Source organism: Salvelinus namaycush, chromosome 36 (assembly GCF_016432855.1).
Source record: "Salvelinus namaycush isolate Seneca chromosome 36, SaNama_1.0, whole genome shotgun sequence".
In the NCBI taxonomy this organism is placed as follows: domain Eukaryota; kingdom Metazoa; phylum Chordata; class Actinopteri; order Salmoniformes; family Salmonidae; genus Salvelinus; species Salvelinus namaycush.
The window spans coordinates 5,053,110-5,075,972 of record NC_052342.1 but is presented as its reverse complement, the minus strand read 5'-3'; the positions used below and the strand labels follow the sequence as shown (position 1 = coordinate 5,075,972).

Genomic DNA, 22,863 nt, shown 5'->3' with positions numbered 1-22,863 from the left:
ATCTTGGTGGCGCGGTCAAATTGTTATTAGTAAATAAATAAATGGAGGAAATGCACAGGAAATGTCATAGAGCAGAGGAGTCTGCGTCTTTTTAGGCACGGTGGGACAAACAATGACTTTTTTTTAACCAGGGACGTGACATGCTGTAGTTTTGCTAAAATATCAAACACCATACAAAGTGTCACTCCTTTAACCTCACCTAGTGATCAAGTACCGTAACACATAAAAAATACAAATATTTCATTATTAGAGAGCATTGTTATACATTGCTGTATGATGAAAGAAGACCGTTTAAACAAGGGATTGTATGTAAATAATGGTGAATGAATGAGGATTTTCCCACATGCTTCACGTTAGCTCGACTCTTTAATACCTGTATCTGGGATTTATAAACAGTGCAACACCACCCCCTAGTGTCTATTTGGGTAATTACATTATTTTCACGAACGGAACCCTGCCTCAGATCAGACCAATGATTTATATATACACTAGATGACTATTTCGGGGGCGCTGTGTTGACGCCACTGTGCCTCCATCTTGGCACTCCCCCACGGTGTCAAAAATATTTTGGAAGCTATAGAAATCCATTTATTAATGTCTACATTAGTTTTTGCCAGACGTATTCTATTCCAGACACCTGAAAGCATACTTTTAAATTATATTATGTGAGCTAAACATTCAAATATGTATAAATATATAAACATTTCCCTTAAAGTATATATCTTTTTTTGTTACTAAATGTTACTTTCCCCTCTACAACAAAAAAATACTTAAATACATGTAATTTTGTCCTTGAAACATTTAATTGAGATACTGTAGAATTCCATTAATTCCTATGGAGGACTGCTCCTACTGGGGGAGTGCCAATATGGCCGACCGGTGGCTTCAAAGCCTCTCAATGGCCAATACATTACACCAGCAATCCAGGGTTTATGTACATTATTGGTTCAGACTGCTCCCTTTCAACACCCTATCCTTCATAACAACCCTGCAGATTTAAAGGGGGCATTTCATCTAATTCTTTCCTGAGAAAGAGTATTATTGCATTTAAGTGAGAGAGAAAAACAGAGATGGCGTCAATTATAAATTATGGGATAGTTAAAAAAAAGAAAAAAGTTTCTCCTAAAAACCTTCTCTTCATTTTGTAGGATCCCCCAGAGTTGTAACAAAGCTATTAACATATTTACCGCTCTTTTCTCCACTACTAAACCACAGCACCCAAACTGTGTGTGAGAGTACTTTTCACGGCTATGGCCTGGTCATTGCATGGCTCTGTTTTGGTCATATTGTGTACCCCGCTATCCTTCTTCTACTAGTGTACTATGATATCTGGGAACTACCTAGTGTGTAAAAACAGTCAGTGAAAAGATGAGTCTTACAGTACAGAGCGTTTTAAATTGCAGGCCAGTGGGTGGGGCGTCCTCTCTGTGATGTCACCAGAACTGTCCATCCTCACTGGGTGGCGTCCAATCAGTCTCTGCGGGGTTTAACCAATGAGAACACACCGAGCAAACACGACACAGGGTGCAAACGACACTGGGTGCAAAGAACACTAAAAAGCAGAGTTGGCCCACACCCCTGATGTTACAGTAACGCAGTGGAGGGATGGATAGAGGGATTGAGGGAGAAGCAGAACGGAGGATACAGTAAGTGTCCCTCTGGTCCAGTGGGAAGAGCGAGAGCCGTAACAAGGGAGCGAGGGGCCATGGAGAGGAAGAGGAGAGAGAGAGAGAGTACTGCTAGACCGTAGTACTATGGTGGTTTCTCTTCCTCTGTAAGGGGAGTGGTGGATTGGTTGGTCAGACAGAGAGACAGAGAAGGAAGGCAGAGTAGAGTTCCCTGTGCTCGTTAGCATGGCTAGCTCTTTAGCATGGCTAGCTGGTTAGTGTGTCCGTGTTCAGCCATCAGCTGGTCAGGTAGCTGTGCAGCTCTCTGGAGTTGATGCTCAGCACCACGCCCGAGTGGTTACCTAGCAACAAGGAGAGAGAATAAGTGGGTGAGACTCGTGCTGAGGGTCAGTTGGTTTTAAAAGGGAAAATCCCACATGCTTCTTTATCTTGCAACATTAAAGCACAATATCCTTGATCGTTTCAAGGGTCATCTTTTGCAACTTTTATTAATATTTCCAATTTATATAAGTATTACAATGCCTAAATTAACCTTTAATTCACAATATTGTTCTGGAGTTAGTAGCATTAGATTTTAAAAAAATAATTATTTTGCAAATAACTAATACCTTGCGTTAGCTGCATGGGCTTGTGAGTAGTGGCAGGCTGTTCTGTTAGTAGTAGGGATTAGTCCTTATAAGGGAACGGAAGGCGGGGCTACCTCCTGCGTTACCTAGAGTCTGCGAGTCCAGATCGTCGTCGATAAACTCCTCCCCCTGGATGATGTGCTGCGTGTCCTCGCTGTGATTGACAGGGCTGGTCATCTCCTGCTCCTTCTCATTGTGCATCTGGGCGTACACATTCCGGCCAGGCAGCTTTCTGAAAAATAGTGGAGGATAGGCATCCTCAGTCCTAAGCCAAGGACTGTGGGATTTGTAGTTTTGATGAGAGGCTGTGGTTGTAGTTCATGTTAATGAGTGACAGATTGAGGACTTTGTGCGTCGGATGCAAAGGAAGTGCCATTGGTGTGACTCGTGAAAAGACGACAAGTCATGCGCAACATATTTCATTCATCTACATTCATCGAGTACATGCATTTATGTATTCTAGTATATCTATATTGATTCAGTAATGTATTCACCTACTGTATCTTCATACATGCAGTTATGTTTTCATCTGTGGTCATGCAATGCTTCAGAGGATGGCTGATTCTGATGGTTGAAGCATGGTTCATGCAACACCAGCATTGAGGGTTTGATTCCCACATGGGCAACATGCAGTATATTGACTACGTCACGATAGGTAAAAGCGTATACCGACGGACATTATTGTTTTAGCTCCAGGAGTTTTTCCTGACCACATGCTCTAGGCCAGGGATCATGAACTAGATTCAGCCGGGGGGGGGGGGGGGGGGGGGCGATTTTTCTTGAGCGGATGGTCAGGGGGGCGGGAACATAATTACAAATCATTTGTACACTGCAAAATCTTAACTATGTGTGTCTAGTGCCCAGTGAATATCGGATATATGTGAAGTCTATCATACCCACCTCTTGAACTTGTAGAGGATGAAGGATCCAGTAGCGATGACGCTGATGAGGAAGATGACAACCAGAGCCCAGACACCTGGTCCTGCCACTCCACCCTGAGAACCTGCAGGGGGAACAATACACACACACACACACACATTATGATATGGCACATACACACACACTGCACACAAGGATAGACAACACACATCAGATGGGAAATGAACAGTACACAGACACACAGGGTAGGTAACACACACACACACACACAGTCTGCATACACACACCTGCTATGGATGTGGCCATCTAAGACACTGAAACAAGAGTATAGCTGGCACGTCCCAATAAACCCAACAGAATATATACACATCTCACTGCAAACAGTTCACGCCGCTTCCATATACACCACACACACACACACACACACACACACACACACACACACACACACACACACACACACACACACACACACACACACACACACACACACACACACCTCAAGGTTTAGCACAGTCTGGAAAAGAGATCTGCACGCAAACTGTGCAAGAAAATATAGAGTAAGTTTAAAAGCAAATGGAATAGATTAGACATAATTCGGACATATTGTTTACCTATGCAGATATTGCGGAAATACACGATATATACAAAAGTATGTGGACACCCCTCCAAATTAGTGGATTCGGCTATTTCAGCCACACCTGTTGCTGACAGGTGTATAAAAGCCATGCAACCTCCATATGCAAACATTGGCAGTAGAAAGGACTTACTGAAGAGCTCAGTGACTTTCAACATGACACCATCATAGGATGCCACCTTTCCAACAAGTCAGTTCGTCAAATTTCTGCCCTGCTTCATGAAATGGGTTTCCATGGCCGAGCAGCCATTGGACTCTGGAACAGTGGAAACGCATTCTCTGGAATGATGAATCACGCTTCACCATCTGGCAGTCCAACGGACGAATCTGGGTTTGGCGGATTCCAGGAGAACGCTACCTGCCCGAATGCATAGTGCCAACTGTAAAGTTTGGTGGAGGAGGAATAATGGTCTGGGCTGTTTTCATGGTTTGGACATGGCCCCTTACTTCCAGTGAAGGGAAATCTTAACGCTACAGCATACAATGACGTTCTATATGATTCTGTGCTTCCAACTTTGTGGCAACAGTTTGGGGAAGGCCCTTTCCTTGTTACAGCATGACAATGCCCCCATTCACAAAACAAGGTACATACAGAAATGGTTTGTCGAGATCGGTGTGGAACATCTTGACTGGCCTGCACAGAGCCCTGACCTCAACCCTATCGAACACCTTTGGGATGAATTGGAACGCCGACTATGAACCAGGCCTAATCGCTTAACATCAGTGCCCGACCTCACTAATGCTCATGTGGCTGAATGGAAGCAAGTCCACACAGCAATGTTCCAACGTCTATACTGAAGAAAAATATAAACGCAACATGTAACATGTCTGGTGAGTATGCAGGCCGTGGAACATTTAGGACATTTTCAGCTTCCAGGAATTGTGTACAGATCCTTGTGCATCATCATGCATTATCATGCTGAAACATGAGGTGGACGAATGGCACGACAATTGTCACACCCTGATCTGTTTCACCTGTCTTTGTGCTTGTCTCCACCCCCAACCAGGTGTCTCCCATCTCCCCTTATTATCCCCTGCTTATTTATACCGGCGTATTTTGTTTGTCTTTTGCTAGTTTGTCTTGTCAAGTCCTGTGTTCCCGTCTTCCCAGTTCTGACCTTTCTGCCTGTCCTGACCTGGATCCTGCCTGCCGTCCTATACCTGACTGACTGATTTGGATTACAACTCTTTGTCTCCTCCCAAGGAGCCACCATTGGAAGACACAAGGAGTTACTGCAAAGCCTTATGGAGGGACTCCATACCCTGGCAGAACGCCATGACCATGCATTCAATATTCCGCAGATTCCCTACTAGGCAGCAAGCCACAACAGTAATTCCCCAGACTCTCAGCAACCCCGCCAGCAGCGACGCTTCTTCCCAGCCTACCCCGGTGTCCCGAGAACCTCGCTTACCTCCTCCGGAGTGCTACGCTGGAGATTCTGGAACCTGTCGGGCTTTTCTCTCCCAGTGCGCCCTCATATTCGAGCTGCAGCCTTCTTCTTTCCCCTCGGACCACTCGAAGATAGCATACCTCATAACGCTGATGTCCGGGAGGGCACTTGCCTGGGCTACGGCGGTGTGGGAGCAACAGTCCACCGTTTGCCTCAGTCTTGAGGAGTTTGTGGCGGAGGTACGAAAAGTGTTTGATTTTCCGTTGTCCGGGAGAGAGGCTGCTCATAAGCTGCTCCAACTACGTCAAGACTCCCGTAGTGTGGTGGATTTTCACACGTTGGTAGCTGAGAGTGCCCGGAAGCCCTTTCAGACACATTGCTTCACGTATTATCGGAGGAGGTTAGAGCGAGCTCGCAGCCCGGGAGCTTCCCATGGACCTCGACTCCCTCATCGCCTTGACCTTACGGATCAATGGGCGGCTACGGGAATGTAGGAGGGAGAGGAGATTTGGTCCCGGTCACACTCGCTCATCCACTGCTCACACCTCGCCTCCGCGGAATCCCAGAAGTTCCCGACGTACACCTTCCCGACGTCCCCGAGTGCCCGAATCACTGAGGGCGGTTGACTCACCTCCTCCAGAGACCAAGCTACTGGGAAGGGCTAGATTGTCTCCGGATGAACATTTACTTGAGCACCAGGATTTGTCTGTATTGAGGGACTACAGGACATTATATTTCCACCTGTCCATTAAAAAGACCAGGCTCCCCAGTAGGTATGGGTACTCTGATGAGCCGTACAGGGATTTTCCAATCTCCCATTACTCGTATCCCTTTCCATGCCACTCTGTTGTGGGTTGACCAGGCCAAATCTTTTCGGGTGCTCATTGACTCTATGGCTGACGAGAGCTTTATCGACGCTATCTTGATGTCGGAACTAGGAATCTCCACTCAACCCCTCTCCATTCCCATGTACGTCAGAGTGCTGGATGGGCTCTCTATTGGTAATACGGTTCCTATCAACCTACAAGAATCAGGAAATCACAGTGAGTGTATGTAGTTCCTGCTCATAGAATTTCCCCATGTACCCGTGGTTTTGGCATATTCATGGATCCAGAAGCACCATCCCATGATTGACTGGGCTGCTGGTTCTATCGTGGGTTGGACCCCGATCTGCCATGTGCAGTGTCTTAAGTCAGCACAGCCTGCCCCGGGACATCTTCCTGCAGGCTTAGGAGAAGCCTCAGATCTCTCCGCCATTCCCGCGGAGTACCTGGACCTCCAAGAGATCTTCAACAAGGCCAGCACTACGTCTCTCCCTCCGCATCAACCCTACGACTGCGCCATTGACCTTCTCCCGGGCACTATACCACCTCGGGAGCAGCTTACTCCCTGTCGTGTCCGGAAACCAAGGCTATGGAGGAGTATATTGAGAACTCTCTCGCTGGAGGGAATGTTCATCCATCTGCCTCTCCCGCCAGCGCAGGGTTCTTCTTTGTGGAGAAGAAGGACAAAACCCTGCGCCTGTGTATCGACTACCGGTTAAAAAACGTTACCCTCTACCACTCATCTCCTCGGCTTTCGAACCTCTTAAGGGAGCGACCATCTTCTCTAAGTTGGACCTTCGGAATGCCTACCATCTGGATACGGGAAGGAGACAAGTGAAAGACAGCCTTTAACCTTTTTGGCTAGGGGGCAGTATTTGGAATTTCGGATGACTGACAAAGTAATCTGCCTGTTACTCAGACCCAGAAGCTAGGATATGCATATAATTGGAAGCATTGGATAGAAAACACTCTGAAGTTTCTAAAACTGTTAAAATAATGTCTGTATATAACAGAACTGATATGGCAGGCGAAACCCCAAGGAAAATCCATCCTGGAAATTCGATTTTTTTGATGTGAGTGGTTTTCCATTGAAAGCCTATTGACTATATAGGGGTTGGTCCGTCACATGTTATGAGCCAGTATTGGTCAGTCACATGAATGAAACAAAACTGTAATGATGAATTAATTATGCTAAATCATGCAAATATACCTTGTCTGTGTATAGCCATATATAAAGACAACTGCTGGGACTGCCCAGACGGAGCTTCTGACAGACATTCACTATGGTGCATTAGGTTTGTTGGAACCTCTCCAGTGCGCCGACAAATAAACAATGATTAATTCAAGATTGACTTTGAGTGTCCCTGTGTAAGAATTTCCACGATAACGTCTTGCTGACATCGGCTACCGAGAGCGTGATCACACAGTCGTCCGGAACGGCTGGTGCTCTCCGATCTCCCCTCATTATCTCGTGTATTTAGACCTGCTTATTCTGTTTGTCTGTTGCCAGTTCGTCTTGTCCCGGCAAGTCCTAACAGCGTGTTCCCGTGTTTCCTGTGCTCTAGTTTTTGTTTTTCTTAGTCTTCCCATTTCTGACCTTTCTGCCTGTCCTGACCTTGATGCTGCCTGCCTTCCTGTACCTGCCTGACTCTGATTTAGATTATGACTCTTGGCCTGCCTTGACTTACTTTTTGCCTGACCCTTGTTCTATAATGAACACTGAGACTCGTGCTATCCGCCTCCTGTGTCTGCATCTGGGTCTTAACCTGAGCCTTGATAATAATTGGTCTCAGGATCTCGTCACGGTATCTCTGTGCATTCAAAGTGCCATTGATAAAATGCAATTGTGTTCGTTGTGAGTAGCTTATGCATGTCCATACCATAACCCCACCGCCATCATGGGGCACTCTGTTCACAACGTTGACATCAGCAAACCGCTCACCCATTCGATGCCACACACGCGGTCTGCAGTTGTGAGGCCGGTTGACGTACTGCCAAATTCTCTAAAATGACGTTGGAGGCGGCTTATGGTAGAGAAATGAACATTCAATTATCTGGCAACAGCTCTGGTGGACATTCCTGCAGTCTGCATGCCAATTGCACACTCCCTCAACATTTGAGACATTTGTGGCATTGTGTTGTGTGACAAAACTGCATATTTTAGAGTGGGCTTTTATTGTCCCCCAGCACAAGGTGCACCTGTGTAATGATCATCAACTTCCTGATATGCCACACCTGTCAGGTGGATGACAAAGGAGAAATGCTCACTAACAGGGAGGTAAACAAATTTGTGCACAAAATTTGAGAGAAATAAGATTTATGTACTTATGAAAAATTTCCGGGATCTTTTATTTCAGTTCATGAAACATGGGACCAACACTTTACATGTTGCGTTTGTATTGTTGGTCAGTGGAGTAGAAAGCCTTCCCATAAGAGTGGAGACTGTTATAGCAACAAAGGGGGGACCAACTCCATATTAAAGCCCATGATTTTGGAATGAGATGAGCAGGTGTCCACATACTTTTGGTCATGTAGTGTATCTAACAGTTTAGCAATTTAGTAGGTAAGAAATTAGGGAATTAACACTGAAAGCAGAGCAGAGAGAAGGTAACAAAAACAGAAGCCCAATCAGATTTGAGGAGATCAAAAGGAAATAGACTCCTTTTGAGAAAGCAGGAAGGAAAGCTAATAAAAGATTGTGTGGGGCGACTAACGCACCGATCTCCGTCGCTCTCGTGGACGAGTCATTAGCTACTAGTCCTTTGAAATAGATTGATAAAAACTAAATTATCGATTCAAAGTCAACATTACACCAAATAATTATTGGAGAACATATCTATTATAAAATCCTATTTACAACATCACAAGGACATGATTACAGTAATGGGAATGGTTACCTGCGTTAGGGTCAGCTAAGGTCACCAACACCTGTAGACCTCCTCGTACGATGAAGCTAACGTTGTTCTCATTGAAGGCCTGCTTAATGGCAGGAATACGCTGTGGAAAGAAATATAAAACACAACCATAAAATTCACACAATTAAATGTCTACCAATATGAATGAGTCCAACAATGCCAATTAGTTAGGTAGTGTGTGTGTTTGATGGTGTACCTTATCCACAAATACACTCCTCTTAGCAGGCTTGCTCTCTGGTGGGAGAATGTATAGCTCGGCTGTGGTGGGCAGGCCCGGCTTCACCATGGTTACCAGGGACTCCTGGGGGATACCTGTGATCTGGGGGTCAAAGGTCATGGTCCGAAACGACATCTTCAACTTATGTGACATGTATCCCATATTTTTACGACCATGTTTCTACGACATGAGCATTTTAAAAAATGCAGGTAGTCCCTCCATCGCCAAATGTTTTCTCCCATTTCATAACTATACTGAACGTGCCTGTCATGTCTATATCAAATAGAATAATTTAACCAAACATATTGAGGCGAATGCAGATGCTATCATTATGTATCCTAAGGAATAGACTGGTCCTGTTATGTTATAGCATCAGGTCATGTATGAGGTAAGTACAGTAGACCCACCTTGGCCAGAATCCTGGTGACCACCTGACCCACGTCCTCCCTCCACTCTGGGATGTTGGGGTTGAGGAGGTCCAGGTTACTGCTGAAGGCCAGAGGGATGACCTGGAAAAGGTCTGGGATTGGACAGAACACACAGGAAGTCGGCAGCATTTTGGGTTACGGCATTCAGGTGAACAAAAATCTCAATTTGAATTATACCATATCCATTTCTATCATTAAGATGATTTAGAATAAGTCAACAGTTTCTCACAATCCTACATTCACTTGTTCTGCAGGATGTTTATTCTGTATCGTCAGTTCTCTTGGGGTAAGATAATACAGTACAGTTCTGCTCAGTTAGCATTCTCTCATGAATAAATTAAACTCATCTAGATTTGTTAAGATGACATCATTATCCGTGACACAGTTACACAACAGCAACACATGAGGTCATGGAAAACACCAGGGACACAGTTACACAACAGCAACACATGAGGTCATGGAAAACACCAGGGACACAGTTACACAACAGCAACACATGAGGTCATGGAAAACACCAGGGACACAGTTACACAACAGCAACACATGAGGTCATGGAAAACACCAGGGACACAACCAAACAACTATAGCTATATCATCTATAATAAAACTATTGCCTCATACGATAACATCAGAAATAGTTGATGTACAGCACACAAATAACGTCATATATAAGTATTCATCAGGACTGCAATGTCCCCTCTCTCTTACCGTAGATGCGGACTGTCTTGGTGTCCTGCACCATGGAGCGTCCATTAGAGGCCTGGACAGTGACAGACACCTCTCCTTCCTCAGGGAACCGCGTTATCAGACTATTCTCCAGGGACAGCTTGGGCTGCATGGAGACACACAGTGAATGTATTCATTCATCAATTCACCAAATCATTTAGAAACTCTCAGCATTAGCTTTAGCACTGTTAGCATCACACAAAGACAGTGGGTTGCATATGGCTCAGATCACCTTTTGAACATTAGTTTCCATAAATCTGCATTTAAAGTGTATTACCTGTGGTTTGTGTGTGTGTCAGTATGAATTAACGGTAGGTTGTGCCTGTGTGTGTGTGTGTCAGTGTCAGAGGAAGCTGGTGGGAGGAGCTATAGGAAGAAGGGCTCACTGTAATGGCTGGATTGGATTAATGGAACGGAGTCAAACATGTGGTTTCCATATGTTTGATGTGTTTGACTCCGTTCCATTAATTCCATTCCAGCCATTACAATGAGCCCATCCTCCTTAAGCTCATCCCACCAGCCTCCTCTGGTCAGTATACATTACCTGTAGGTTGTCTCCTATCCACCAGTAGAAGACAGTCAGGTTGGCCTCTGAAGGAAGCACCACAGCTGTCAGGTTGACTTCCTGGTTAACCCCGGCAATGGGAACTACTTCCAGGTGAACTTCCTGTAGAGGGGCTGTGACCTGGATGTACATGGTGGCCTGGTCGTGTCCGGCCATGTTCTCGGCCTTGACGGTGACACGGTAGACCCCCAGCTGTTCGTAGCGATGCTGGATGGGCTCGTCTGTCACCGTCAGGTTCTGGTAGATGGCCCTCACCCCGTCACCCAGGTCCACCTGGTACTTAGTGTTGCTGGTGTCACCCTGGGTGAGGGAGGAGGTACAGGAGGAAAATGTCACTGAATTGGGCTGATAAATGGGATAAACGAATACTCTATATTACAAGTCAAACTCCTTCCACGGTGGGCCGAGTGTCTGCATGTTTTTGCTGGACTTGATTGATGGATTAAGGTCACTGATTAGTAAGGAACCCCCGTCACCTGGTTGTCGAGGCCTTAATTGAAAGGAAAAACCAAAAACCACAGCCCTATATACTACGAATGTAGTTCGAGGCAATAGCGAAGTAACTTTGGTCAACTCTGAGTTCAAGTTGAGATAACCGGTACCACGAGAGTGCCTCACCGTTTAGCCAGGTAAATTTCTATGGCAACGAACCCTTCAGATTTAACCTGCTCCGGTACAGGCCAACTCAGAGTTAACCTGAATTAAGTGTCTGAGCTGCGAGTTGAGGACCAATGAAATCAGATTCCCTCCCTCTCGCAAAAAGATTGCTTCATCATCCACTTCATTTGAGGAAGACAACTGCATAAACATTTTTATTAATATTATGGATTTTAAACATTTATGTACGTATAAGTGTCTTATATCGGCTGAAAGCTTAAATTCTTGTTAATCTAATTGCACTGTCCGATTTACAGTAGCTATTACAGCGCAAACATGTCATGCAATTGTTTGAGGACGGCACCCCACATCAAAATATTTTTCCACCGGCACAGGTTTCATACATTCACAAATAACGATGAAATATTCACTTACTTTTTGAAAATCTTCCTCTGATTTGTCAACCAAACGGTCCCAGCTATAACATGTAGTATCGTTTTGCTAGTTAAAATCCTTCTTTATATCCCTAAAAGTATTTTTAGTTGGCGCCATCGATTTGAGTAATCCACTCATTCAACATGCAGAGAAAGGAATCCGAAAATCTACCACTAAACTTTGTTTCAACAAGTCAAAATACATTTCTATTTACTCCTCAGATACCCTAAAATGTAATCAAACTATAATATTTCTTACGGAAAGAAGTATGTTCAATAGGAAACCGATTTTAGCAGGTGCGTAATGTCTTCATAGCGTGCGCAAACAGGAATTTCCAAGACTGTGTCCTTCTGCTAAAACTGATATTTCGTATTCTTTTTTGAAGTTACAAACCTGAAACCTTGAACATAGACTGATGACACCCTGTGGAAGCCATAGGATTTGCACCCAGGGAGCTAATTTTCAATATGACCTTACTCTTGTTTTTCTATGAGGATGGTCTCTCTCTCCAAAAAATTCCAGTTGGTTTTTCTTTGGATTTTCTCCTACCATATCTATTGTGTTAAATTATCCTACATTATTTTAACATTTCTACAAACTTGAACGTGTTTTTTTCCCCTATGGTACCAATTATATGCATACCCTGGCTTCAGGGCCTGAGCTACAGGCAGTTTACTTTGGGCACGTCATTCAGACAGGAAGTGGAGAAAAAAGGGGCCTAGCCCTAAGAGGTAAAATAAAATAGTACTACCTATCACATTACACATTTAGTAATGTTAAATGCATTTCAAACCTCACGCACAGCAACACTTTTTTATGACTTAATCAAATAATTGTATCAATAGGTGTGGGAAAAAAGGTACTCGTGCATTGATATATCCACACCAAAGTAATAAAATAAAGAAGGCACTAAAAGTCTATTTCACACGACATCCTGATCAATTTCCAAGATAACTTTTCTTTCATTTTGATTCCAGCACAATTTTTTTTGAAATGCCACTGACTTGCACATGGACTGATGTTTCAGCATTGTCTCAATGAAGAGTTCGGCGATTGACTACCCTCGTGCGACATGCAAACGCAGTTACAAGCCTGCTAGAGTTAGAGGTAGGGGGACAAGCACTATTCACCATTGTAGTTTGGATGAAGCCTGAGCCGGAATATGAAGCTACCTGAAGCTAGCGAGCTTTAGAAAAACCTGAGTAGAACTAGCTTGCTTTTGTAGTATACCCCTCTGCATACATTAGGCCCTCCATGGAATGAGTTTGACACTGCTCTATTTTAAGTGTGTATTTGGTATGTTGTGGTTATAACTTCTGTCTAATAGGAGTCGTACGTGAGTCGTCTTGAACTTGCATTCGGAAAACAGGGGTTATTTCATAGCTAGCTATTATCACAATCACACAGACAAAGACACAGAAACGCACACATTTACTCTGGACAGCCACACACAACTACCGCACCCCCATGTTTTTTGAGACTCCCTACACTGCTCTAGATTTTGACTTAAGTAATCCGTACCTGTTCCTGGTGGACGATGAAGGTGATGTCATCACCAGGCGCCATAGCCAGCATCTGCCCCTTTATACCCAGCTGGAGGCCTCTGGGAGGCAGCAGAGGACAGGTGTGCTGCTTGGCGCTCTGCTGCTTGTTCACTCCCCCCTCACACATGTTGGACACAACCTTCCTGTACCTGCAACACAGCACAGGACCGTACCAATGTCAGAAAACAGGGGGACTTGTGATGGGTCAGGTAAAGTTTAGGTAAGGCATAGAGACTGGAGTACAAAAAGAAAAAGGATACATTTTTAATGAGATGAGGGAGAGTGGTGAGAGGCAGCATGTGCGTGTTTGGGTGTGTGTATATGTGTGTTTGTGCATTCTATTATCCCTCACCCTGTGCTGGACTCAAAGTCGTGTCCCAGATGGCAGTCGTCAGGCGGCGAGTCTGGGTCATGCCAGAAGTCAGCAAAGCATCTATCTCCCTCGGTCTTCAGGCTCTGGGCACGCTCAAACCCATAGTCACTAAACACACAGAGGAAGAGGAGAATGTTACCCCCTAGGCACTGATCTACGATCATTTTTTGTGTTTCTCCCACTAATGGTTAAGGTTAGGATTGGAAGAGGGGAAAACATATCCTAGAACAGTGCCTAAGGGTAAGTTCCATCTAGGGTGCAGACAAAGGGCAAGGTCAAAGAGCAAATACAGTTCATGACCTCAACGCGCGATAGACACCAACAACAAAGACGCCAACAGGCTTCACATAATAGGATCAATATCAATCGCCTTGAGTCTACAAACAGCGTTGATTGATTCCGTTTGTTGTGAATCAATCAAGCGGAGGGTCAATGTCATTCTTATCATCTTATCAAGAACGGTGTTGTAAATTAAAGAGGATCCTCATTGAAAATGCTTGTATTGGATTTTCAATTCATCTCCTGAATACAAAAGGAATCAAACCCCGACCCTGACAGTGACCCTTATAATTTATTTGTCAAAGTCTTTATCTGAAGTATATTCTATTGCATTAGAGTGTTCTGGCTTCGCTGTGGTGTCTCACCAGTTGAAGTCTTTCTCGGAGCACTGGCAGGTCTTGGTAGTGAGGGCGGAGGTGTAGCTCATCCCCTTGATGCAGAATGCGGTGTCCTTCCTCTTCCTGAAACTCCTCTCCTGACCCATGATGCACTTCTCTCCCTGATTGCGGGCCAAAAGTATACATTAGCTGATTGTAAAAGTGTAGGATAAACGCGAGATATTTACAAAGACATGGGAATGTGTGTGTGTTGGGTACCTTCAGGTCAGTGAGTTTCCAGGAGTCGTAGTCGGCCTCGGTACACTGTCTGGGGAATGACTGTCTGAAGTCCACCTTGACAAGCTCCCAGTCTGACCGGTAACTGATGTGACCAAACACCCTGCAGAGAGATATAAGGGGGAGAGAGATACATTTATATTGTCACATGCAAAGTGAAGTGCAGTAATCAATATCAAAATAGTATAACAAAAATATATAAATAATAATGATATATAAATATATATACACTACCGGTCAAAAGTTTTAGAACACCTACTCATTCAAGGGTTTTTCTTTATTTTTACTATTTTATACATTGTAGAATAATAGTGAGGACATCAGAACTATGAAATAACATATGGAATCATGTAGTAACCAAAAAAGTGTTAAACAAATCTAAATATATGTTATATTTGAGATTCTTCAAATAGCCACCCTTTGCCTTGATGACAGCTTTGCACAATAATAAGCAAGGAGAAACAACAGTCCATCATTACTTTAAGACATAAAGGTCCGTCAATACGGAACATTTCAAGAACTTTGAAAGTTTCTTCAAGTGCAGTCGCAAAAACCATCAAGCGCTATGATGAATCTGGCTCTCATGAGGACCGCCACAGGAATGGAAGACCCAGAGTTACCTCTGCTGCAGAGGACGAGTTCATTAGAGTTACCAGCCTCAGAAATTGCAGCCCAAATAAATGGTTCACAGAGTTCAAGTAACAGACACATCTCAACATCAACTGTTCAGAGGAGACTACGTGAATCAGGCCTTCAATTGCTGCAAAGTGTCACGTGTGCTCCCTCTCCGGGCCTCTAGGTCACCAGGCTGCTCGTTAGGGCGCATACCATCACCTCCTTGATTACCTGCCCTTTATATGTCACTCCCTTTGGTTTCTTCCCAAGTCGTCATTGTTGCTGTTTCATGTCGGTGCTCTGTTTGTGTTTCTTGTTTTGTTCATTTATTTATTAAATGTATTCACTCCCTGAACTTGCTTCCCGACTCTCAGCGTACATCGTTACACAAAGAAACCGCTACTAAAGGGCACAGGCCTCGGTGTAACGCTCATTCCTTCGACAATAAACGCAATTCCGACCATCACCCCTGGTGAGACAAAACCGCGACTTCTCAGTGAAGAGCACTTTTTGCCAGTCCTGTCTGTTCCAACGATGGTGGGTTTGTGCCCATAGGCGATGTTGTTGCCGGTGATGTCTGGTGATGACCTGCCTTACAACAGGCCTACAAGCCCTCAGTCCAGCCTCTCTCAGCCTATTGCGGACAGTCTGAGCACTGATGGAGGGATTGTGTGTTCCTGGTGTAACTCGGGCAGTTGTTGTTGGCATCCTGTACCTGTCCCGCAGGTGTGATGTTCGGATGTACCAATCCTGTGCAGGTGTTGTTACACGTGGTCTGCCACTGCGAGGATGATCAACTGTCCATCCTGTCTCCCTGTAGCGCTGTCTTAGGCGTCTCACAGTACGGACATTGCAATTTATTGCCCTGGCCACATCTGCAGTCGTCATGCCTCCTTGCAGCATGCCTAAGGCACATTCACGCAGATGAGCAGGGACCCTGGGCATCTTTCTTTTGGTATTTTTCCAGAGTCAGTAGAAAGGCCTCTTTAGTGTCCTAAGTTTTCATAACTGTGACCTTAATTGCCTACCGTCTTGTAAGGTGTTAGTGTCTTAATGACCGTTCCACAGGTGCATGTTCATTAATTGTTTATGGGTCATTGAACAAGCATGGGAAACAGTGTTGAAACCCTGTACAATGAAGATCTGTGAAGTTATTTGGATTTTTACGAATTGTCTTTGAAAGACAGGGTCCTGAAAAAGGGCTGTTTCTTTTTTTTGCTGAGTTTACATGTAAACAGGGCTGGTAAGTGAGTGGAAGCAGGAACATATAAATACTTATCGTTATATACTAGTGATAATATACTGTATACATGTAAAGAGGAGAATTAGTGACTAGTAGCAGGATAAAATAGATAGGTACTAATTGTAATGCTAATCAATAATCAATGAACAGCAGCGTAGTGGTAGTAATAAATTGAATCAATAAACATTTTAGCAGCAGCGTAGGTGAGGGGAGAAGTAGTTGTTAGCCATTTAACAGTCTTATGGCCAGGGGGTTGAAGCTGTTCAGGAGTCTGTTGGTCTGAGCCTTGATGCACCGGTACCGTCTGCCGGATGGGAGCATAGAGAGCAGCGGTTCTCCATGTCTCGGGTGGTTGGAGTCCTTGGCAATTTTTCTCAGACACTCCTAACATGTACGTCCTGGATGGCTGGGAGCTCACCCCCAGTGATTCGCTGGGCCGTCCGCACCACCCTCTGTCGGTCTGACTGTCTGCCCTGTCTGTTCTGCACTCATCCTTCCACCCACCCGTACATCCAACCATTTCCACCCTCATAGGCTGAGTTTAGACAGGCAACCCAATTCTAATATTTTTTCCACTCATGTAAGTATTTTGACCAATCACATCAGACATTTTCACATTAGATCTTTTTCAGAACTGATCTGATTGGTCAAAAGACAAATTTGTAAAAAAATAAATAAGCAGAATTTGGATGCATGTCTAAACGCAGCCATAGAGCTCCAACTCCTATTCCATGAGGTGTGACTCCTGAACCATATCCTCTGGTCCCTGGTCATGTGACATGGTTGAACCCATCCCCTCTTTTGGGAACAGAGCAGTCTGACAGTAGTGTCTTGACATGTCTGTGCTCTCTACTTATCAACAGGGATCCACTTGAGTGCTCCTGGACCTTTCTATAGTCCATACTTTGTACATCAAAGACACATATGTCCCTTTTATTATGATGGCCTAAAAAGCCAAAAGATTGTCCTAAATGGTCTCTTTAAGGGACTCAAAAGCATTCATAAGAGCGTTGTATGATATGCGTTATTGTATATGTCCACTAGGTGGCAATATATCATTATAAAAAAAATGAGGAAGTAACATTTTTTACTTATGTATTAAAATGTACCAATTTGAGCACTTCTTTTTCTTAGACCGTCTGTGAGAGCATGCTCTTTTGGGCACAGATTGATGGGAAAACATGTCAGCAGCCCTGAAATCTGTTCCGTTACGTATGCAACAATTCACCCCATTCTAATAGGCTGCAACTGTGAACTCGCATCTTGATCACGGATGCTGTTGTTTTATCCCGCTCTCTCACTCCCGATCTCTCTTTATCCATGATTATATCTCTATTGAATATGGCGCTTTTAAATGTTAGAGCAATCACAAGTAAAACCTTTCTCGTGAATGACCTCATTACTGAGCTCAAAGTTGATTGCATGTTTCTCGCTGAAACATGGCTGTCATCAGACTGTACTGCTGCTCTTATTGAAGACACTCCCAGATTACAAGTTTTCATCCTCTATCGGAAAAATTTAAACGGGTGGGGGGACAGCCTCTATTTTTACTAAAGCTTTCAGATGTAAGGACATTTTGTTTGGTGACTTTGGGTCTTTTGAGCATCATGCTACACTGTTTAAATGTTACCCACCAGTGCTGGCCATAACCCCTGTACAGGCCACCAAAGCACTGCCCCATTTTCTTTACTGTATCATCTGAACTATTGTCTATTGTCCTTGAGAACTATGATAAAATCATTGTGTTGGGTGATTTTAATATTCATGTTGACAAAGAGACTGACTACAAGGCCATTGAATATTTATGAATCTTTTGAGATCTATGGACTTTATCCAACAGGTTACTGGGCCCACCCATACTCTGGACCTGGTTATTACCAAGGGGCTTTCTGTTGACGTATCCTCTATTGTTGATGTTGCTTTATCTGATCACCACTGGGGATTTTTTACTACCTTGATGCCCATAGCACAGGGTAATGTGCAGGGTAATGTGGGTAATGGGTAATGTGCTATGGGTAATGTGCTATGGGCCACCTATTCTGCCTAACTCGTGTGATGATTTAGTTCATAACTTTAATAGCAAATGAAGGGCAACCATTGATGCCATAGCTCTAGTAAGGTTGAAAAAAGGCCACATCCAAACAGAGAGCCCATTGGATGAGTGAGGAAACTAATCAATTAAAGAGAAATTGCAGAGTGGAAGTGGAGGAAGTCAAAGTTGCAGGTCCATTATGATATTCTGAGAGAGCAACTTGGCATATATAACAAGGCAATTACAAATGCCAGATGAGCTCATTTGATCTTGATCACTATTCATCGTAATCATTTGAGAGTGCTCTTCTCGACCATTGATGGCCTGATAAATCCTACCCCTGCAAACCTACGTGAACTTTCATCCACATCTAAATGTGACGAGTTTGCGGCATCTTTCAGAGATAAGATAACCAACATTAGGCTGGGTATCAGTCAAGCAAGACCTGATGAGAAGTGTGATGATATGTGCTCTAGCCTACCACGCAAAGGCACTATGGATTTATTTTCCCTGGTTGACACAGACATGCTTCTTCAAAACAGTTTTTAATTGCATATCTGAAGAATTACAAGCTATTCTTAAATCACTCACTTTTCCCATTACACTACAAACTGCTATGGTGAAACCCCTTCTGAAGAAAAGTCATCTAGATTCTTCAGATCTTAGCCATTTTCGGCCAATCTCCAACCTTCCATTCTTAAGAAAAATTCTGGAGAAATTGGTGTTCAAACAGCGAAATTATTTTTCAAGTGCCAACTGTATTTAAAAAAAAAAAATCCAATCTGGTTTTCGTGCCCACCACAGCACAGAGACAGCCTTAAAGTGGTAAATGATCTTAGAGCCAACACAGATGCCAAACATCTTAGATGTAAGTGCTGCTATCAACACTGTTGACCATGATATCCTTCTGGACAGACTGGAGAGGTGGGTTGGCCTCTCCGGTCCAGTTCTAAATTGGTTTTGGACCTATTTAACCGGTGAAGAGTTTTTTTGTCACCCTTGGTGAACATAACTCAGGGAAAATACACATCTTATGTGGCGCTCCACAGGGTTCAATTTTGGGTCCGGTACTGTTCAGTTTATATACTGTATTGTACCCCTTGGCAGCGTTATCAGATAGTACAGCATTGATTTTCACTGCTGTGCAGACGATACACAACTTTACATTTCTGTGTCACCAGAGGATTTTAGCTCCACGGATAAATTATTCGACTGTATTAGTGATTTAAATAGTTGGAACTTCCTCCGGCTAAATCAAGACCGAGGTACTTATTGTTGGAGCCAAAGCACAGAGAGAGAATCTGGCCGCACATTTTAATTCAAGGGCAATAAAGATAAAACACCAAGTAAAAAATCTAGGTGTTAATTTAGATTCTGAACAAATTCTTATTTCGTATTCGTATTTCGTATCGCACATTAGGAATGTGACCAAAATAGCTTTGTACCACCTGAGGAACATTGCCAAGATGCTGACGTTTCTCTCTCAGGCTGATACAGAGAGACTCATCTATGCTTTTATTACAAGCAGGCTTGACTACTGTAATGCTCTCCTGTCTGGTCTATCCAAGAAGCCCATTGGTCAACTGTAAAACACACAGAATGCTGCAGCACGGGTACTGACCCAGACCAGATGAAGAGCACACATTACACCCGTTTAAAGGTCTCTGCACTGGCTGCCTGTGAGTTTTAGATTATTCCGTTGGTTTTTAAATCAATCCACGGTTTTGCACCCCAATACATGTCAGACCTGCTTTTAAGTTATGTACCCAGTAGGTCCCTCAGGTCCTCTGGCCTTTTAACTATCCCAAAGCCCAGGACCAAGAGGCATGGAGAGACAGCCTTTTAACTATCCCAAAGCCCAGGACCAAGAGGCATGGAGAGACAGCCTTTTAACTATCCCAAAGCCTAGGACCAAGAGGCATGGAGAGACAGCCTTTTAACTATCCCAAAGCCCAGGACCAAGAGGCATGGAGAGACAGCCTTTTAACTATCCCAAAGCCTAGGACCAAGAGGCATGGAGAGACAGCCTTTTAACTATCCCAAAGCCTAGGACCAAGAGGCATGGAGAGACAGCCTTTTAACTATCCCAAAGCCCAGGACCAAGAGGCATGGAGAGACAGCCTTTTAACTATCCCAAAGCCTAGGACCAAGAGGCATGGAGAGACAGCCTTTTAACTATCCCAAAGCCCAGGACCAAGAGGCATGGAGAGACAGCCTTAACTATCCCAAAGCCTAGGACCAAGAGGCATGGAGAGACAGCCTTTTAACTATCCCAAAGCCCAGGACCAAGAGGCATGGAGAGACAGCCTTTTAACTATCCCAAAGCCCAGGACCAAGAGGCATGGAGAGGCAGCCTTTAGTTATTATTCTCCCAGCCTCTGGAATAACCTGCCGGAGAACCTGAGGGGGGCCGAAACTGTGGACATATTTAAAAGAGATCTTAAAACACATCTTTTTAGCTTTGCTTTTCCTTCGGGTGCTTTTTAGTTGTTCAGTGTGTCATTCTTTTGTTTTTTATCTTATGTTTGTTGTGTTGTAAATATATCGGTTTTTATTTTCATTGCTTTTCATTCGTTTTTTTTCTTCCTGTAAAGCAAATTGCATTGCATTCCATGTCTAAAATGTGCTGAATAAATAAAGCTCGATTTGATTTGATATGTCACGTTCTGCTCCTTATCGCTCTAACTTGATATTTTTCTCTCTTTCTTTCTTTCTTTCTTTCTTTCTTTCTTTCTTTCTCTCTTTCTTTCTTTCTCTCTTTCTTTCTTTCTTTCTCTCTTTCTTTCTTTCTTTCTTTCTTTCTTTCTTTCTTTCTTTCTTTCTTTCTTTCTTTCTTTCTTTCTTTCTTTCTTTCTCTCCCTTTCCCCCCCCTCTCTCTCCCTCTCTCTCAAACATGTGAATCACATATGTTGCAAGTCCTTTAAAATAATGTGTCCAGTCACAGTTTTGACCTCCCAAGGCTCTTGTCATTAGTATGTGGAAAGGCCTCTCCCCCTTCCAGCCTGTCCTTGGTGCTACAGTAAGTCACTGTTCAAAGACGAGACGAGAGTCCTCCACCATCATAAAATCGAAGTCAGGGCTGGAAAATACACCAGGGCAATCGTGGTTGGCCATCAGGTGTCCTCTACTCGTCTCACTCCTCGCCATATCTCACAGGAGGCAGATGGCGTGTGTGTGTGTCTGCCTATGTGTGTGGGGTGTGTGTGCGTGTGTGTGCATGTGTGTGTCTGTGGTGTGTCGGTCTTCCGTGACGACCCAAATCAGACCCATGGCCGCAACTCGGCGCAGGAGAGAATTGTTGTCCTGTCAGCTCATGATTCTGTCCTCTCACGACACCCCCCTCCACTACCCGCATTTCTGCAAAAATGAAACCCAGTTCTTATCTACCCACTGGGGCCAAAAGTCTGACTTGATGTGCCTCTACACTTACTCCATCTAATTCACTGAAGATGATTAGATTAAGGGAGAGAGGGAGAGAAATGGAGAGAGAGTGGAAGGGAGAGAGAGAGAGGTAGGGAGAGATAGGGGTTTAGGGAGAGAGAGAGGTAGCGAGAGAGCGAGAGAGAGCGCGAGCTAGAGAGCAACATAAAAGGTGAGAAGTACAGAAGAAAACACTAGGCTAATCAATCCCTTAAGAGGAAGTGTAGCAGAAAATCACAGGGGAAATGGCCGTGTCCTTAACTAATGGAGAGTGCATTGGGGAGATGAGAAAACCCTGCTGGAGAGGCAGCTGCTCCATATTCCTTCCTAAGCCCCTTATTGGAGAGCAGAGGAGCCAGGAGAGCAGGGTAGAACTGTGAGGTAAGCAGCATGTGGTGTCACTGAGACTGCAGGACCAATTCTCACTCTCCTGGGTGAATCATTGCCTGGCCATCTCATCTGAATAATAGGCTCAAGCCAATCAGACCCCTTAGTGTTGAAGTAATAGTGTTAAGAAACCAATCAATGACTTGTTACAAGTTGAGAGAGTTCCAATGAACCAATGGCAGAGCTTTGGAGAAGAGGTTCCCTTGAAATAGGACCTATTACCATACTAAAAAAGCTCATCATTCCCTTCCCAAAATGTACAGCTTCACTGAGAATTTCTGGAAGATTCCACGGTACACTTACGTCATGACCAGTGTCTCATCTCCCGGTTCGCTCAGAAGTCCATCAACGAAAACCGAGGTGCTGGTGAAGTTGTGGATGATCCAGGTCCTTCCCTCATCGATACTGAACCTAAGGAGAAAAAAAAACCATCGACACAATTACAACAACTCTACGGAAGTCTATGGGTTATTTTCAACAGGCGGCCA

The 22,863-nt window shown here is 44.1% G+C and overlaps 1 protein-coding gene across 1 annotated transcript in view; it reads right to left on the bottom strand.

The window, feature by feature from the left end:
* Window positions 1-858: 858 nt before the first annotated feature.
* The window catches only part of LOC120030208 (VPS10 domain-containing receptor SorCS2-like), a 337,631-nt gene continuing 315,626 nt past the window's right edge, over window positions 859-22,863 (bottom strand). Inside the window, exons 14-26 of the mRNA XM_038975559.1 lie at window positions 22,679-22,786; window positions 14,661-14,781; window positions 14,430-14,563; window positions 13,765-13,893; window positions 13,390-13,561; window positions 10,816-11,136; window positions 10,254-10,377; window positions 9,525-9,637; window positions 9,097-9,219; window positions 8,883-8,982; window positions 3,155-3,257; window positions 2,385-2,486; window positions 859-1,971 (exon numbers count right to left, since the gene is read on the bottom strand). Of these exons, the coding sequence (XP_038831487.1) occupies window positions 1,905-1,971; window positions 2,385-2,486; window positions 3,155-3,257; window positions 8,883-8,982; window positions 9,097-9,219; window positions 9,525-9,637; window positions 10,254-10,377; window positions 10,816-11,136; window positions 13,390-13,561; window positions 13,765-13,893; window positions 14,430-14,563; window positions 14,661-14,781; window positions 22,679-22,786 (1,717 nt within the window). The 3' untranslated portion in view covers window positions 859-1,904. The remainder of the gene's footprint in view (window positions 1,972-2,384; window positions 2,487-3,154; window positions 3,258-8,882; window positions 8,983-9,096; window positions 9,220-9,524; window positions 9,638-10,253; window positions 10,378-10,815; window positions 11,137-13,389; window positions 13,562-13,764; window positions 13,894-14,429; window positions 14,564-14,660; window positions 14,782-22,678; window positions 22,787-22,863) is intronic.